Here is a 19,942-nt window from a genome sequence, read left to right as displayed (position 1 = left end):
GAGTAAAGCATTTTTCCTGGCATTTATTTATTCAAATTAACCTAATTCACACAAAGTTAGGCCGATCATTGTTAATAAAACTAGAACTAATCAAAAATCATCACTGCTTTATAAGCCTTGAACTAATGCCATGCAACATATGCCTTTCAGATCATACTGGTTAGGGACTCATCCAGAGAAGTGTAATCAGGCTCATGAAAGGTGAAGAAAACATGTCCTGTAAGGATCAGTTGAGGGAGCTGGGTTTTTTTAGTCTGGAGAAGGGTCTGGGAGACCTCATTACTCTCTACAACTCCCTGAAAGGAGTTTACAGTGAGGTGGAGACTGATCTCTCCTGCTGTGCCTGCAGTTAAAGGACCAGAGGAAATGGCCTTAAGGTGACATAGGGGAGATTCATATTAGATAGCAGAAGAAAGCTTTTTCACTGTTCAGATGGTCAGACATTGGAATAGATGGCCTGGGAAGGACTTGGAGTCACCATCCCTGGAGGTATTTAAAAGGTGTCTGGATTTGGCACTGGGTGATGGTTTGGGGGGTTACAGTGGTAGTGCTGAGTTGATGGTTGGACTTGATGATCTTAAAGGTCTCTTCCAACCTTCAAAATTCTATCATCCTGTGATATTTTCTACTTACACCCTCCTTTCTTGAAGGAAAAATGCAACATCAAATTGACTGTTGAGAGGCTTTTCCCTACCATCCCTACTCTCCATTCTTGTTAGTCTGTAAGGTTTCTAATATAAATTAATTCCAAGCAATTTTTAATTCCTAAGAAGGTGTTCTCACTTTCTCTTAACACTGTTCACTGAGTTTTGTCTCTGTTTAGTCCTCAAACCCATCAATAGAAATTTTCTCTTTTGTTTAATAGAAAAGAAATCAGAGAAGTGAAAAATTGCACTTGTTGCCACGTACAGACATCAACTGGGATGGTACAAAGTGTTTGGCAGTACAGGACATGCCAAAAGGCTAAGAGGATAGACATATAATAACTACAAGAAATGTTATAGGTGAGGTCCTGGAAACAAATAAGTTTAAAAAGAAATAAAATAAAAATCACAAAAAATTTAGGGAAGAGATGAAAATTCAAATATCAGTCCTAATGCAACAGTGTCATCCTTCCTCATGAAGGAGGTAGGACACAGACTCTGCCATTAGCACTGTGAGCATACCAGGGGAACAGGGGAGAGAAACACATTCATTTTCCCTGTAACACTCCTTAAATGTTCTCCAAGACATGCCTGTAAGCAGTTCCATATCAATCTCAATGACAAGCTCTCTAGTAAACCAGCACATCCAAATTCAACGCTGCATCTCAGCAGGAAGAAATCTATCTTTCTGCATGTAGCTAAGCGTCCCTCTTTTTCAGGAGAGGCAGATATGTTTCTCACCATTTTCTATATAATTCTGCAAATATTCCAGCAGTTAACACTGCAGAAAAATCCTGCAATACAAATTATTAAACAGACAAACATTTGAAACTCTTTAGGAAAGGAAAAAACTTCTATCCAAACTACTTTGAGCAAACTTTTTGTAATCTCGTTAAAATTTTCTTCAAGTAAGTCCCCAGCCAAGATGATTAAAGGTCATTGGTACACAGCGAAGCATATTTTTATGAGATAAATTCCATTATAATTGCAACAACTTTTCCAGCGACAATTTAGACATAGAATCAAATTATCCATTTCATTTTCATTTACACCTCATGGGCTAGATCATTTATCATGTTTCATCATAATGATCAGAGGGCACATAGAAAGTGATTTCTGGAGGTAACAAATTACCTATTGTATTAGCACAGCCTACAAGATCCTGTCACCAGGTACCACACATAAATAAGAGGTAATTAAATTCACCCTGTGCAGGAGCGTTTGATATGCTACTTGCTTTCCTAGAAGCTGGAAAAAAATCTAGGTTACTAAATTCAACATTCCAAATTAGCTGCTTAAGTACAATAGTTTAGTTCTTCATAACACATCAGGAATCATTATGGCACTGGAACACCAACAGGTAGACAGCATGCAGTGGGCTCAAGATCTCGAGACGAATCTCTCATCATCAGGTATTATTGCTTCTTGCCACTGAATCATCCATCATGTCTCTGAGACAGCTTGGAATGATAGTGCCAGACCTTCACAGTACTGCTCCTTGAACTCTGTCTCATCCATCTTTTGCATCATTCCCCATTTGCAGCGAAGTATCATCTCCGTGCTGCAAAACTGAGTGTGAACCTGAAATGCCTTTAACCTGCAGTGCCACTCTAATAGTAATTGATTTCTTTTTATTGCAGGGACGGTGCTCACTGAGACTACGTACAGCTGCTGAGGCTGGGAGATGGTCGGAACAGTACAATGCAAGTACCCATGTCTTTAGCAGTATGATATGTTTTCAAGGAAATAGTTATATTTTCATTGCTAGCTATTTTATAATGCATATATATTTATCAATATATAAAATTGGTAGAGGAATATATATGCAGTTTGTTTTCCTGCAGTTCAACTACAATTTAATGGCAAGATTCACTCAAATGCGGCTGAAAATAAACACCGATGTGGCTCCATTTTGTATTTTTTGTTAAGTGATTCAGCATTAGAACACTGTTAGATTTTTAAATACATACTAAAGCACACAGGTGCACCTGCATTAAAAAAGCAACTTAAATTAACTCTACATTGATCATGGCGAGACTTCACTAGCATGATGACTTGTGTACCATAAACCACCCAAGACTAAGCGTTTTAATTCAGCTTCGTCTGAATGCTGTTATAAAAGTTTAATAAATCAAAATGATCAAAATGCCCCCAGTGGCAGGTTGGGATTCAGTTTCCAATTCAAATTCCGTTTAATATATGGCTTCTCTGACATCCTGCATTTTCTGCCATCTATGTTGAATTCCAAATGCACTCCTTTTCATCATTACCATGCATCTACCCATCGGCACCCTTTTTAACAACTCTGCACAATACAGAGATGTCAAACCTAGAGGGGTTTTCCCCTCCCCCACACTGGAAAATGATGGCAGGTAAGGGAACTCTGTCTATACTTAAGTAAATATTTTAACCTCCATGGTAATGTCAGTGGCATTTAAACTGAGAGAGACCATCCTGAGCTGCAGCTTTCAAATGAAATATTTGATTTAAATAAATGTAGAGACAGACCAGACACTGGAAGGGAAATTATCCAAGTGAAATACAGCAGTGATGTGGTGGGGTAGTCTGGAGACATCTCTAATTAAGATGAGAAAAATCACATTACTGCAAATGATCTTCATGTCACTGCACTTGGATAAAACACAGATATAAGAAACAAAGAATTCCCTTATTTCCTCCCTGAAGTGACACCTGCTGAAAGCTTTTCCCTTGCCTCTTTTTTTCCTTTGCACTGACTCCCATCAAGCCTAAAGGCCATCAAGAATCCTACTATTCAAAGTGATTACATTTTAATTTCCCAAAAGCTTTATTTGATGTTTGGATTCATTTAAGTATTTTCACAATAAGGAGGCACACAAGAAAATGGTAAAGGTATAGGAAAGAAGTTAAACAGTGAGATCTCGCTCATGCAATCACTGATGCCACATTTGTGGTATCACCAGCAACACCATTTTGAATCAGGCTGAGCGAAGCTGCATCAGATCTTGGCTTTGCTGGATTAGGCAGAGCAGGTGATACCCAGTTTATGCTGCCTGTAAGGGGGCTGCCACAGAGGCAGAAAACCCGGGAGGAATATTACCTAAAGCCAGCACTAAGCCTGACAGCACAGAGCTAACTCCTCTGCAACCATGAGCCACTTGGTGAAGATCACCCCAGGTCACCATCCATTATAGGCTCCCACTGATTTTCATTGACCCTGCAGCTGTATTTATTTTGCTGCCAAGCCATGGCAAAGTCTCCACAAGATCTGATAAGAACAAGTAGCAGTCCACTGCCTGGCAAGCAGGGAAGGGCCCTTTTCTGGAGATTTGCTTTGAAAGCACATTTCTGCCTGAACATTTATGTAACATGGTCAAAGACGGCCATGAGAAAACCAGTCAGGCCTGCTACATGTTCATTCCTGGACACAAAGCAGTGTCACACCTAATGACACACAAAATAGTGTCACACTTGCCAATTAGGAATGACAGAAGAAAATCTCTCTGTAGTTCTACATGTGATCAGATGCCTAGAAATGTAATTATACCGTCATATAAAAATGCAGCTCTCAGAAAGCAGAAATAGCCATGCAAACATCAATCCAGTTAATTGTCAGCATTCCTAGCCTTCCTCCTCCTCTTTTTTCTTTTGTTCTGATTTCCACAGAGTCTGTGCAAATAGTATTCCCGTCATGCTTCTTGCCACTGTGAAGTGAGAAGAGAGGACTTCCACAGAATTTGCTGTCCCACGTGCTCTCATGCCGGCAGGCAAGGCTTCTCATGAAGCCTTGCAGAAAACACCAGAGGAACTCATGCTGCTAGGACTTGTGAATCAAAGTGCCACAAAGCATCAACATCCATCATGCATGTCAGGGAAAAATATACATCAGGCAATGAAAACTACAAACAGAAAATGGTCCTTGCACCAAATAAGTGAATTAATCATTAATCTGTTCTGGTTCCTGTATATTTATAAGTGAGAAACTGAGGTACAACACTTATATCCAAGCTGATAGGGTATTGCTCTTTTCTTAGAAGATGTCTGAACCACAGACCTCTGGTACAGAAAAAATTTCAAGTCACCAAAGGATGCTTCTACACCTACTTTTCTCTGATACTCTGGCCCAGTCGCTGGCTATTGGGGCAGGATACAGAAGCACAGGACTTGGGTATTGGCTCTGATCCAGACCAGTCACCTTTAAGTTCAGAGAACACATAAGGAAGATGCATATCAACACTGAAATTGCTAGTTTTTGCCTAATGAGAATATTAATTTAGCCTATATGAAGTAGTATAAAATTTATGTCTTATGAAATAAAAGCTAAATGTGTGCTTTACCTCAAATGTTTCAAGTCCTCCTGAAGAACACATCAGAACTACAATAAAAGACCAGTCACATCAGAAGGATTTCAAGAGTCAGCTGGAGATGAGATGGCTCAGGGGGATACTGCTGATGTGAACAAACATCTGAAGGGAGGGTGCAAAGAGGACAGAGCCAGGCTCTTTTCAGAAGTGCCCAGTGACAGAACAGGAGGCACTGGACACAAAGTGAAATACAGGAAGGTCCCACTGAACACCAGGAAACACTTTCTCTTACTGTGAGAGTGCCTGAGAACTGCTGCAGGTTGCCCAAGGAGGCTTCAGAATATACATCCATGGAGATTTTCAGAAGCCATCTGGACATGATCGTGGGCAACTGGCCCATGGTGGTTCTGCTTGAGCCGGGGGAGTTTGGTCCAGATGACCTCCAGAGTTGCCTTTCAATCTCAGCATTCTGTGATTGCCATTTCAAATGTAAACCAGTGCAGCCAAGATTGCTCAGCACAGAAAGATAGAATGGAGCCTATGCCAAATACCTGGTATTTCTGTTACCTCGTGTGAATCAGTCTCTTTGGCTTCTTTGAAAAATCCCATAAAAACTATTTTCTCCTGCTTTTCCAGCAAAAGCAGCTTTCCTGCACTTTCTAAAGAAAATGAGAAATGCACCTATTAATTGTATAAACCAGAGGCAAATGTTGCCTGAGCAAAGGAGCTGAGCAGAGTTACTTCCACAGAAGAGTTGCCTGAACAGAAAGTTAGGCTGCTATTCTTTCTGATATGTAGATGAATAATGAAATTGAGACTCCTATCTGGTTCAACGTATTCATTAGGAGCATAAAGATTTTCTGAGGCATTTTTCTATATTATTGTTTCATTATTTTTATGTAAAGGAGGCAAGATTTCACTTCAGGGTGACAGCCCCTCTTTCCCTGCTGTAATAAACAGAGGATTGAAAAATAGGAAGGATCACATGTTAAACCTACTTAAAAGGGTAAGATCTTAATAGAAAAATTAAAACCAGAGAATATCACAAAAAGATCAGGTTAATTGGATCCTTGACTCTCTGATGAATGTTTATATCTAAATATACACCCAAAATATAACTTGTGTTTTATTAGCAAGGTTGAGAAAAATTTCACAAAATAATTTCCTTATTTTTTCAACTATTGCAAAGTAATTATGACATTGTCATCTGCTTTTCCTGCAGGGATACAGCCAAGAGAGAATTAGGCTGCAACTAATGAGGAAACTTAAGAGTATACAGTACTTTTAACCATCAGCTGAGTGTTCAAAAGAGTACCAGTATTAATATCAATACTCCAGAAATGCATCTTATGAACCAAGCACAGCAGCCACAGGGCTCTTCTGACACAAATAAAATATTTGCATACCTCTATTGAAGTTTGCTGATGATTCAAAAGGAAACTTAGCCAAGGTAGTGATGTAAAGCCCACAGATTCCAATAACTTGGGCTGCAAAATCTCTCTCTTCAATTTCCTCTTTGGTCTGAAACTCAATGAGTTCAGAAAAAGACACACCAAAGGCCCTCCTCAAAACTTTTCAAAGATAGAGTCCAAAGCCACTGTCTCTTGGAGACTGAATTTCTGAACACATTACAAAGCATCACTAATAACCTGAACTGTCTAATATTTATGATGGCAGGTAATATCCCCAGAGAGGAATTTTTTTTTTTACGAATTTCCTATTTATCAGAGAACTTAATAATGGAGGGCAGAAATATGGGGCATTTTGCAAAATTGGTATAAAAATAATTCAGTCTAATTGTAAGCAGGGAACATAAATTCAGGCTACCTGATGTATTTACTTTTTACCTGCCACCTAGTGCTCTCCTTGACATATTTTTAAGTCTATTATTATACTGAACAAATAAACCAAGTCACAAAATTGAGTACACACATCTGAAGCAAGCTCAAAGATTTCACTTTTTTTCCCAGACAGAACAAGTACCAGTGAAATTTGGAAAGTGCATTTCAGTCCACAGCTTTCTCAAATGGAAATATTTCAAAGCATTCTTGTAACAGAAAAAGAATAATGCTCCCATGAGAATTACTTGCCAGGGGCAAACTCCATCTTCACAATGTTCTAGTATCACCAGGAACCAGCCAAATTACTAGTTTTCCTATATAAGTTCCCTAAAGAGATTAAGACAAGAAAGGCAGAAAAATCACTGCCAAGCTTGCATAACAGGACGGCAAACTCAGCCCAATAAGGCAAACAAAGAAGAGGCAAACATAATCACAAATCCCACCAAAACTTGAACCTGATGACTTAGAAGAGAGACTGCTTGCAATGTCAAATCAAATACAAGAAACAATGATATCCATAAACTCATACAAACAGGTGAGATGCCTAGAAAAAGTTCATCAGAACTTAGGATTTTTGAAAGGACATTCAGAAGACAGTAAAGGAAAGCTGCCTTTTTGTGCTGTTACTAACTTGGATTTACCAGGTGCATGAAGACAATTCCATATTGAAACTATAAATCAAGGCAGAGACTTCCCCTTGCTTTGAACGCAGCACAGAAAAGATGTTTTGGCTCAATGAAAAAAATGTTAAGAAGAAAAAAAAAACATGTAGTAAAACCATAAATTGCTGTAATTTATGTAATTTATTTATAAATAAAACTTATAAACTTATCAGTAGAACCAGATGTATGACAGAACTTTCCACATTATTATTATTATTAACAAATGCTACATTTGATTCATACATGTTGACGTTTTTATCCTTTATTTTTCTACCTTATCTTTAAATCTAACAAACATTTTCTTCCAAATCCTATGTGCGAGATCCACTACATGAAATAAAATGCACCATATCTCCTGCTGATTTTGCAGCATTTAATAGCATAATATCAGGTTTTGTACAATTATTTTTCTAACAATGTGCAGCTACTTTAAAAACAAAACAAACTTGGGCAAGCATACTAACATTTTACATAAAATTCAATTCATTATTATACTATTTAAAAAAGGGGTTTGTTCCTTTTTTTGAAAATCAGAGCAACAAACTGTTATAACATGAATATATATTGAAAAGAAAGATACTTATCACCTATCTCTCCCATACTGCAGCCAAAGAAAATGGTGATTTTATTCACCATAAGGTCCCTGCATGACTGCCCAAGAGTAAGACATTCCAAATGGGAACAAACTGAATTTGGATTATTTTACAAAGTTTTGCTAACTGACCACATGAGAATGTAACATCAGCTTCATCCCCATCTCACAGGCACTTTTAACATGCCATGTCAACTAAGAAATTGTTCACAGCTGCTGTGTTGCTACCTCGTTTCTTGATGCACACAGTAACTTTTCTGGCAAATATTGACAACTTCAGAGAAACACTCCAGTACATTTTTAAGAGCACAGAACAATGAAACAGTGCAAGAACTGATTACAGGGCAAAGTTCTCTATTGACTGAAGATCAGAACATTTGATACTGTAACTTGGAAAGGCTACACAGTTGTATATATCAAATATACACATGAGCTGGGGCACAGGTGATCTCTTTGGGCACTTCATTTCTACAATTCCACACTAAACAGCAGAGACTTCGAGATACACTTGTTCTCAAAAGCAAGTAAGAAACAAGTAAAAAAGAAAGAAACCACCAGTGGCTTTTTGTTCACTCTTACCTATCACAGATACTGTTCCTCCCTCCCAGTGTCTCCCTCAAGTTCCAATGCAGGCAACCCTGAAGGCTTCAAGAAACTCCCTTCCCAGAAATTGCCAATTTACCAGGGAAAATATAAATAGACAATTAATCAGATGGACATATTCAGGAGGATAAGGCAACTAACAGTAATGACAGCACCAAACTTCCTGTAAAAGGAAGGGGAAAGGGAAAACTCCTGCTACACCCATCCCAGAATAATAGCAATGCCATAGAAACCATGTAAAAAAAAAATCAATACAGTGCAGCCACGGAGCTGGGAGCTGAAGACCAGCTCTAAACAAAGGTAAGACATTAAATCATTGACTGAACTACTTTTGGTAAAATCTCATAATTTAATTACAAATCCTATCCAAGTTCAATTTTTCTTCAAAAAACTAATCAGAGTAATTGAGTTATCCCTTTCAGGGTCTTGAAATGTATACCATCCCTCCCAGGTAACTACATTTGTAATAGAGTTTAGAACTCCACTAAAAGTAATTCTTCTGCTAAAGCTCAAAATTATATAAAGATGTTTCAACATAATGCACATGATAGAACTGGAAACTTTCATTATTCATCAAGACTAACCTATAAATTGCTCACCAGGAAAGTATCAGATGCCTCTACACCTGTATTATGGTATCACACGTCTGTACAGACATGGGATCTATCCCAAGATATATCCATATCTGACCATGAATCCAAACACCAAGGTTTTGAGTTACTGTGCAACAACTCCTGTTCCTCATCCCTTGCTCTCTAATAAACAGTGTTGGCAATAAAGTTTGGCTTCTACAAACCAAAGACCCTAACGTTACTCAGAATTATCTGGAAGCAATACTAAAGTCATGACAAAGTAAATTGTGTTTCATCATTTTTTTTTCTCCCTCCTCTGGCTGTGAGAACACACAGATCAATACTCTTCAGCATGAGAATTCTGCAGCGAAATTTTCATTTGTTACAAACAGCAACAAAAGGGCCCCAAGCATGCCCTGTCACTCCCAGTTTAGAAGGAAATGCACTAATAAACTCTTCCCCCCGGGTCATCTTTGACAATGGGCAATACTATGCCAGCTCTTATTAAAGGCAATTCATATCAGTGGCCCAAAAATTTCCTTTAAAATTATCATCTTTTGTATCCATGTAGCAGGATGTCAGCTTTAAAGTGCCACTGAGATATAGGACCTGTCATTATGGTTAATTTTCAGTACAGTTTTAACACCAGGGTAGCTGATCCCTAAGGGTATGGGTATGCTTTTTTGGCTAACAAGATTTATTTAGCAGTTATCCAGACAAACAAGAAAATATATTACTATATATTGCTTTTCAAATACAACAGCAAGCAATAAATCCAACTATAAAACATATATCTTTGTTCTCTACCATGATGTCAAATAGAAGAAAATGGTTTTAGAAGGTTTATCTGTTAAGGCATTTTTTAATATTTTTTTATTTATATATGCATGCATGTGTGTGCATATGTATATTTAAAAAAAAAAGAAAAAAGAAAAAAGTTAAAATTCTTGGATTTCCAGTAAAAAGCACACAAAAAGTAAATCCTTTAACCTTAAAATAAAAAAATAAAAAAAAACCCTCCTATATGCTGCTCCATATATATAGCTAAATATCAAATTTATGTTTTGAGCCATAAATATGGCGTTATTTATGAAATTACCTAAATTTTTCAGCAGGACAATATGATGCATTTTAAAAGACGGTACTATGAAATTTTATGTTCTTATTGGGTTTTTTGTTTTGCAGTTTGGGGGTTTTTTGAGACAAATAGTATTCTTAACACCATTTTATTGCAGTTTTACACTAGAAAAAAAAAATAGAAAGCTTTATTTATTGGACAAATACATTGATTTGCCCTGCCTTTCTAATAACAAAATCTGGTTTTGTGCTTCAACAGGACTTATTTCAATTTATTAGTATGAAGACTATCTTGCAATTTTCTAGACAAAAGGTACATCTAACAGAATAAAAAGAAGCTCTTAACATGTGTCTAAATCTTTGTATAGTCAGCAAGGCCCGTTTTTATTGATGTTTTATAGCAGCCATAAAACCTGGTTGACCTCAATCAACTGGTCTCCCAGGGAAAATACCTCTGCCAGCAAATACCAGATAAAAAATAGGTCAGGGCATTTCTTACACTGCTTTTATTTCTACAAGTTGAGGACAAAGTTGCTTGCCCTGCTCCCATTCCAGATGCAGTGTCTGACCACAAGATGTCAAAGTGAGCAAACAGCCCATTGCTTCACCAAAGAACCAAGCAAGAGCCTGTTGTGTGTCAGATCCCTGCACCTTCCTGGCCAAAGCAGCCCCACAAACAGACTTTGTACACCACTGCTTTTTCCCACTCAAAAAGCTGTAAGTCTCATCACAACTAAGAATGAAAGAAGCAGTTTTGGAGGTAACTTAATTAGGTAAGAAGTGGTTCAATAGCTTATTCCAGGCAGTAGAGCACACAATTTTCCAAGTAAAAACTGACTTATGTTCAACCACATCCTTTGTCAGTCAAGATTACATATTTCCAGAGCATAAAATGCAAAAAACAAAAAAAAAATCACCAACTTGATCACACCACAAACAAGCTACAGCTGCACACCAGAAAGCTTTTGACATAATTTCAATCAAAGAAGTATTTTAAGTGGGAAAAGCAAGTGGTTTTTTCTTTCCTTTTACTTCTGTGTTGGAAATCATCACAGAACATCTCCACAATGCTCCCAGTCCTTGGATAGGTGAAAAGTTTACAACTCTTTTTATCTATCCATCACCCAGGTAACAGAACAATGTATTATTTGCTCTACTACCAGTGTGCTCAAGGCAACAGATTTTAAAAGGGAACAGTAACTGTGTATAGGTGCAATCTGATTTGCACCTTAAGTTCAACAAATAGCATTCCCATAAAAGCACACAGGCACATTCCACACACTGTGGGATCAGGGTTTTACACAGGTGCATTCCATGGAAAGCAACTGTAAGGAGCTTTGCAAGCCAGTCTTTCATCTCATGACAGCTTCACAGGGCTATCTTTCTATGATCATTTCAGATCAAGGCATATGTAGGCTAAATAAAAAGTGTAAGCAGGAAGCACTGGCATTAAAAGCATTTAAATGGATAAAATTAAAATAAATAAAACTTTACCTCGAACAATAAGTTGAGCAAAGTTTGAGACTCCAGAACCTCTCTCTGACTGAGTTACACAGCGGTATAAATCCTGGTCGGTTTTTGTCACCTCTTGCAACTTAAAGGTAGCTGCAAATCTTCTGTGATTGATATTTTTAGTCTGAGCAACTGGAATATCTTCCCCATTTCTTCTCTGAAAATAAGAGTAACCAAAGCAGAGTTAACTCAAAATATATAAAAGACATTTATCATTATCATCATAAAAAGAAGACACAAAAAACAAAACCTCAACCCAAATGCATTCAGACCGTGCTACCATGCATTTCCATGGTAGAAGAGCTCAGCACTGAGGTTCCATCAAGAAATAAGCAGTACTCAATAGCATTTCAAAATCAAGTTTGGCAGTGAAAAGTACCATCAGGATTTTGCACTGGCACAAAACATGACCATGACATACTCAACTTCAACTGCCTTATAGGTGGAATCATCCTAGGACAGCCCAGCAGCAGCAGCTGTACTCCTACGAAAATTCATTCAACTTTAGCAGATTTACAACACATACACTGCGTGTATTGTAACATATATTTAAATAAACCTGGCATTGAGGGATATCAAAGGTCTGCAAGAGCTCTTTTTCACCAACCAACCAATGTTTCCTTTTTAATGCTATCTTTTATCTGTATAAGTTCAATACCTTCTAAAATTTTAGCTTTGTTATACTAAGCATCACCTATCCATCTAAAGCTAGCTGAAATAAAAAGTGGAGGGCAGGAAGGCACTAAAAGAGGAATAACACAGACCTCATTTAAAGGAAGGAGCTAAGAGAGTTCTTTAAAAAAAAGCATAGCTACCACAAATCACTGAAAAATTTAATCTGTCTGGAGCTGCAGGGACAGGTGACAGGTCAGTAAGACAGAAACAGTTTGAGCTCTTGTGGGATCCTTTTTCCTTATTACCATTCACATTAGATGTTCAACTTTGATTTCAGGTGAAAAACAGACTCTCCACCAAAAGTCGGCATTAAAAAAAACCGGAGAAACATGCACAAAGAGAGCAAACAATGTCACTGCTCTCTCCTACGGATCAACTTCATCTTATTTCCTGACCAGGATACAGTTTCTGAGCATTGCTCAGTCACAAAGACGGCAGAATTTGCTTGTAACCACATTCTGCTCAACACACAGCAAAGCATGACCTCTGTGGATGGTTTTTAGCTCTAATCAACCCCTGGAATGAGAAACTTCATTGAGGTTTTAAACTCCAAGCTTTCTAACACCAAAAGCACTACTGCTGAGCCACAGAATTTAATAACCTGAAAGCCTGTGGCAAAACACAAAGGGCAGAAAAAGGAGATGATTTAATGTTGCATGTGTATATCAGCCAGCCTCCTGTCACAGGCAGGAGCACTTCATAACACTCAGACCCTTCATTTTACATCTACCTTTTGTCGTCCTAGCATGGGTTAGTTGCTTTAAACAGTTCTGTGGTAGATTAACCAGGGGTCCATCATCACTTCACACTCACAGAAACAGGCATTCATTTTAACTATTAATATGTTTAAACAGATTAATTCTATTTATACTAAGTAGGCAGGTTTCAGTCACCCATATTGCAGTACAAAGACCATGCCATCACCTTTAACAACTGCAGGTTTATTCTGTGATTTTCTCACTGTAGGAAGACACCATGCAGCTTCCCTCACCCAGCCACTCTCTCTGCCATTTCCTCAGGTGTGAGTTCTGTCTGCAGAGCTGTGCCAGAAAGAGCCACAAGATACCAAGAGCAAAAATTGATTTTCAGAACAAACTGGCACACAAGACCCTTCCAAGAGGTACTCTTATTGTTCCTCCCTAAAACCGCCATCATCTCATTACAACCACAAGCCTGGTTAGCACAGGGCTGCTCTGTGAGAGCATGTTCCCAGGGCAAAATAAATGGATGTTGAGCTCTAGGACACCTGGACCAACTGTGGTACAGTCACGTCACCCTGTGACAGACACAGGCTCCATCCTCAGCTCTGTGGGTATCTGATTTAGAAAAATTAAGGAAGTTTTCTGAGGCCTGCAAATACTCTTATACATGAAAGGCCTTGCTGAACTTCAGGAATCAATGAAATTATTAAATTCCAATATCAAGCAAATGAGGGATGATGGTAAAGACTTTATTTCGGTGGTGCTTAAACAAAAGTGAAGTTATTTTGTGGGAGGTTCACCTTCCCCTCCAGCTAGTTGGCTTCTTTTGATAGAAAATACTAAATTTGAAAGCAGGATTTTCAAGCCTTGCAGTCCCCACTCCCCTCCTCTCTTCACCCTTGCCCCCACTCCCCAGTATCAACCAAAGGTTTGGACTGTCAGAAATGATAACTTAATATAAACCTTGGATCTAGTGCCTTGAAGTAACCAAAATAAACAAACCTCACAGTACTTTCTTCCTCTCAGGCTTGTGTCATAGCCACCCAGTAGTCAAACTCCCCCACTAAACACAAACTTGCCATATGATTGTCAAAAAAAACCCCAAGCAATCAATAATAAACCAAAGGTGAATCTTTAAACCTAATATGATAGTAGACTTGACAAATAAACCATGCAATGCAGGCATTCTTGTTCTGCTATAAAGGGAAAATACATATTAGGGAGTTTCCTAAAATGAAGGACTCCATTTCTATAAGTCCAGTGCTTTAAACTGGAATGCCAAACACTTAGTCTGCAGCAGAGAAGCACATCCAAGCTGCACTATATAAAATAATTTACACTCTGAAGATCAGAACTTGCTTACTTAAGCTCATCTGTATGCTTCAAGTGGAGAAACAAAGTGAATTTGGCTCCTACTTAAAATGAAATACTAATGTACCTTCAGAGAAATTAATTAAAATAAAATTTGACAAGCTTTACAGTTCTAGAACAACACCTCAGATTTTCTTTTATATTTATATCAGTGATTTCCTACCATATTATCTTACAAGGCTTGGAGGCAGTTGCTCTAATTTCTTTGTATTAGAATTTGTTTCTTGGGAATCCAGCTGCACAACTACATTTTCAAAGTCTTTCTTCATGTAGAGATTATCCATTAGAATATTTCTCCATCATTAAAATGATGAAAAGTTCAAACAGAAGAGAGTTCTCATCTAAAAAATGAATGTTAACAAAAAACCCTGCATTCCTTTCAGCGCATATCCCTTACACTGGTAACCCATTAGCCAGTCAGAGTTCAGATGCACTGTCACGATCTCTTAATTAAATTCTTCTTTTTAATGTCAAAGCATTACTAGTGATTTTAAAGGAGAGGAAAGAAAGGCAGCAGTGCTCTCTGCTTATTAAGGGTTCCTGGTACATACTGTTTCAATTTATGTCCTGCTCACACTGAACAGAGCTTGAAAATGCTGCTCAATTAAGTTTTAAAAATTCAATTTAAAATTAATGTGGAGTTATACTAATGGGTAATGGCTGTACCCTGTGTGATCCTTGGTTCCTCCAGTCTCTCGCTGTCTGATTTGATAACCCTGAATTGTTCATTTAAGAGAGGTCACCACTAGGAAGTTCTCCTCTTTTGTGAAAATAACTCTGGGCTTCATAAAGAACTACTATCTATAAACACTTGATTAAAAGAAATATTAGCCTGTGAAAAAAAACCTCCTTAATTCTGGCATTTCAGGCATTTAAAATTACAATGTTAAATAAATCACTCTGGCTTCAAGGTTATTTTTAATTTGATAGGAACATGATTTTATTAAACTTTTTTTCAGGCAATGAAATTAGATCATCTATATTTAAAATAAAGTCAACAGCAAAGCCTATGCAGCTTAAAAACAATCTTAGATAAATTAACAATTAGTCTTAAACATCTCTCTTTTGCCTCATGAAAGAAACCAAGCATTTAATAAATATGAAATGCAATTTTAATGGAGCTTTAAGAACCTGAGTAGAACCAAAAGAATCTAAACTCCAACATCTCATTTAATTAGTAGAATTTTAGTGCCTATCTTACACAAATATAAAATTTATCAGTCTTTCTCCCTCAGTTTTTCAGATTGAAAAGTGGTGAGTTTTGCTCTTTTTTTGTTTAAATAGCAATGAGACACCTATCTGCAGCAACGTTCCCTCTAAATTTTCCGAAACCCTTTTTTTTTTTCACAACAGTGATTTTTATAAGCCTGGACAGTTCAACCTTACACATCCCCATCCTTTTCTTACTGTAAACACCTTAAAATAAGTCTGCTGTACTGCTAATAATTACAGTCAACTCTGGTTGCCTTCTCAGGCTCCCGGCTGGATGCCAGGATGCCTCCAGAGATCAGAAGATGTCAACACTTGGCTGCAGTGACACCAGCGTGACTCTGGCAGCAGTGCCCCATCAGCTGCCCTGCACTCGCTCCCTTCTCACCTTCCCTCCTGCACTCATGCAAAAAAAAGCCAACCTGGAATATGGAAGACCTTCCTGAAAACACACTCCCTCTCCATATATTATCATCACGAAACAGATTAGCTTGTGATCAAACTCACTGCACGGCCACCGGGAGCAGAGGAGAGGGCAGGTTATCTGTGGTAAGCAGGGCAAAAGTCCACAGCTTGTCTGAGCAACCCAGTCCCCACAGCTGCAATCAGAACTTCACCAGCAGCACAAGGGCTGGAAAGATGCTCCCAGTAGCCCAGGGCATTAAACCTCTACTGCCTTGAGGAAAGGGGAATTTGTAAACAATATGTTCCAAAACATTCCTGGGATTACTCATTCTGTAAAGAGAGAAATGTCTCTTTTTGATGGGGGGAAAAAAAAGAAAGATTGTTGACTGTGGATAGTTTGAATGCCATCAATAAAGCACAACCTCTGCCAGATCATGTTTTTAAAAACTAAAAACAAACAAACAAACAAAAAAAAAAAACCAACAAAAACAAAACAAAACAAAAAAAACCACACCAACTTAAAATTTGTTTAAATTTTACTTTATATGCACCTGTCTGTCCCTTTTCCACAGACATACACTGTCATATTCTTTTACAGCATTTAAGACATAATTTCCAAATGAAGAAAAAACTAAAACAATTCTATTATTATTATTATTATTATTATTATTATTATTATTATTATATTTTCTTCTTTTACACAAATGCCTCAATAAATTCTTGGCATTTTGAAGTTTCTAAACCTACTAGGAACATAATAAAGCATGACATATATTTATTGTGGGAAGTTATAAATAAAGTTTAAACCTTTTTCTGGGACAAAAAATTTAATTACTGAACAAAGTGAGATTATTTCTCCAATTTTATTTATAAGTACAAAATTTAGACTAAGAAATCTTTTTTTTTTTTCAAGCAGATCAGGAATTAGAAATATAGCTTAAATAAAATGCCTAAATAGTCATATCTTAGAATAAAAGAAGGTGAACTAGCTATTTCTTTTGATTGATTATTAAGGGGAAGCACTAAGTATTTTTTAAAGTAGAAATTTAGTAGGACTTGCTGTAACTTTCTGTCTTCTACATGCATAGCAAGCCAGAATAAGATTCCACTTTAAGATTTTACATTCCAATGAATTGTACATTCATTTATTAGAAAAAAAGCCACACAGCTTTTCCCATGCAAACATACACTGAAGATCATGAACAAATGTGACAAGCCAAGCTTTATCCTGCACGCTGCACTGCAGTACAGAAAAATCCACGATTACTTCAAATCTTGATATGATGCACTGCTGTTTCTCAAGCTTGTCCCCTTTGAAGTAGCCCAAATTTCTATCACGCTGCACTGACCCTCCTACTGAAGAAATCTCTGATGAAATAATCTAATTGAGAGCCATCTGGCCCTTTAGAGGTGGTACTTCTAATTTATTTTATTATAATAAAACCCACCAGAGGCAAACTAGAAAAATTCATATTACCATGTCTCTGGCCATGCCACCATACAAATGAAAGCAACTCACTTTCTCTGAGCATTTTTAAGCCTCTTAGTTTGAGCCTAATGGAACACATGTTGAACATGGAAAAAAGTATGTTTTTTAGAAAAACAAAGGAACTTTTCAGAAATCTTTAGTTCTTGAATGCAGAGTCCTTGATTTAAAAAAAAAAAAAAAAATAAACAAACAAAAAAAAAACCAACCACGCAAAATTCACAAAAGTATGTATGCCAGAGACAGTGATTTAAGGTCTGTATCATCTTGAGCAGTGCACACTGAACTGCAGTATTTATTCCTGCAGCACAAAATAAGAAAAATCTTCTCAATTAGAAGACAAAGAAGGAAAAAAGTCGCACAAAAACTCACCACTGAGGGCAAACACACCACAACACAGCTCCTCAAAAAGTTCTGAGCAGACAATTTTATCCTTTCCTAAAAGTATCCAATCTTACCAGCTGCTCTTATTCTTCTGTAATTCATTAAGTCCTGCAGCTATTAGTGGAAACTAGGACCTGGGGTATTAGGCTTCCTACCACACATCACACCACTGAGGAGAAGAAAACCTGAATGCAGACAATAACAGACAAGAGCCACAGGACAGAATGGCCAAGGAATTTATAACCATATCTTTTTGTAAACATCACCTTTATTTTAAGTGTCTCATTTACATGGGTGCTTCAGACACTGGCTGACTGAGGAGTGACTACCAGGACTATACAGAAGGACCAGACTTCCACTGCAGCTGTTCTACCTGTAAAGTACAAAATGGCAAAGGGGAAGGAGCCACCACTGAGGCCACAATCAGCACCACAGTCCCCTGCACCAGAGGCTCCAGCCACCACAGAACCACAGAGAAGTCCTTACAGGGACAGCAACTCCAAAGGCTGCTGTGTAAACTAAATGACTGGTAGCTATGCAGACCAGAGGACTTAGCTAACTGGGGCAGAATTAAATTAAGACCAGGAGGATTACGGTATTTCATGTTGTTGAAACCTAGGATGACCGGGCATCCAGGGGAAACTGCCATATTTATCCATGAGGCTGATAAATCGAGGCAGGAGAGAGGGAGAATGGTTCATTCAGGGTTAAATGACATAGATAGCATCAAAGGTGAATGGAGGGGAGAAAAAACAGAAGAATGAAAAACCTTTGTGAAACAAGCAAGTTACAAATACTGTAATTTTCATGGGTTGAATATTCTTTATAGCCATGTCTGAGTCAGGAGCATGTGATACAGAATAAACTACAAGTCAAGTAATTTACAAGGAGCCAAATAGATGACTTCAAGGCAGCTTTTCATACAATTTTGAGAAAAAGGTTTGGAAAACCACATTGTCTATCACGGACCATAAATATGATGAGGTGAAAGTGAAGGTAGAATAGACAAGTCATTGCAAAAGAGTCCTCTGTGCCTCCCTATACTGTGTCTTCCTTTCAAAACCACCTTTTCTGTAAGTAAAAGCAAGTAATATGAACCAAATGAGGAAAGGGAAGTTTCTGTGCAAGCCTCTATGCAAGCCTCTGTGCAAGCCTCAAGCACAACAAAAAGAAAAGAACTTATATCTTGCTTAGCCACTATCAGTAATCAAGATAAACATATGATGATATAGACTCAAGCAGGATTTTACTGGCTGAGGAAAGAAAGTTTGGCACAAACAGCCAAGTTTGCTGTGCAAATTAGTACTTGCTTTAGGCAGATGATGATGATAATCCAAAAAAGTCTTCTGCCCCCCCAGAGGCTCTCCCACTGCCATACAGGGAGAAGAGTGAAACCAGAGCCATAGGCCTTCTCTTTTCCCACAGCCTCCAAACAACATCATAGCTCCCACTCCTCCTTAGGGCAAGCAGCCCTGACTGACTTATTTCAGTTCAAAACCAAAAAGCATCAAACTTGACAGTTGACCGAAACCAAAAAGGGGATCAAAACTCTCCATCACTATTCCACGGCTGAAATCCTGCGGATGCTAGCAAGGCATCTTCTCTGAACTCTCTCGAGGCAGCACTGAATAAAAAAGCGAAATAACAAAGCTTTTCTAACATTCAGAGTATACTCAGCTCTCCTTAACACTCAGGGATCATAAAATTTGTGCAAACCAACAAAAAACATTCTTCCAGTGTAATGAACACAGTGAATAGGCAGGTGCACTGTAACAGCAAATGTTTTATTATCAAACTAAAGAAAGAGTTATCTTAATCAGTTAATTAACTCTACCAAAACGCAATGGTATCTCAGAAGGCAAAGTTACGTTAGAAAACTCATAAAAAGCAACATACAAACAATGTAAAACAAAAGTTAAATTGGA

At 37.8% G+C, this 19,942-nt stretch overlaps 1 protein-coding gene across 6 annotated transcripts in view; it reads right to left on the bottom strand.

Moving 5' to 3' along the window:
* The window catches only part of PTPRK (protein tyrosine phosphatase receptor type K), a gene marked incomplete at its 5' end in the record, with an annotated part of 380,851 nt that overhangs the window by 180,300 nt on the left and 180,609 nt on the right, over positions 1–19,942 (bottom strand). For all 6 annotated transcript variants that reach the window (XM_083857316.1, XM_083857317.1, XM_083857318.1 and 3 more), the window contains one exon: positions 11,769–11,943. In XM_083857316.1, coding sequence (XP_083713442.1) covers positions 11,769–11,943 — 175 coding nt within the window. The remainder of the gene's footprint in view (positions 1–11,768; positions 11,944–19,942) is intronic.

This window comes from Zosterops lateralis (genome assembly GCF_965231275.1).
Source record: "Zosterops lateralis genome assembly, chromosome: 3".
NCBI lineage: Eukaryota > Metazoa > Chordata > Aves > Passeriformes > Zosteropidae > Zosterops > Zosterops lateralis.
This window is presented reverse-complemented; position numbering and strand designations above follow the sequence as displayed.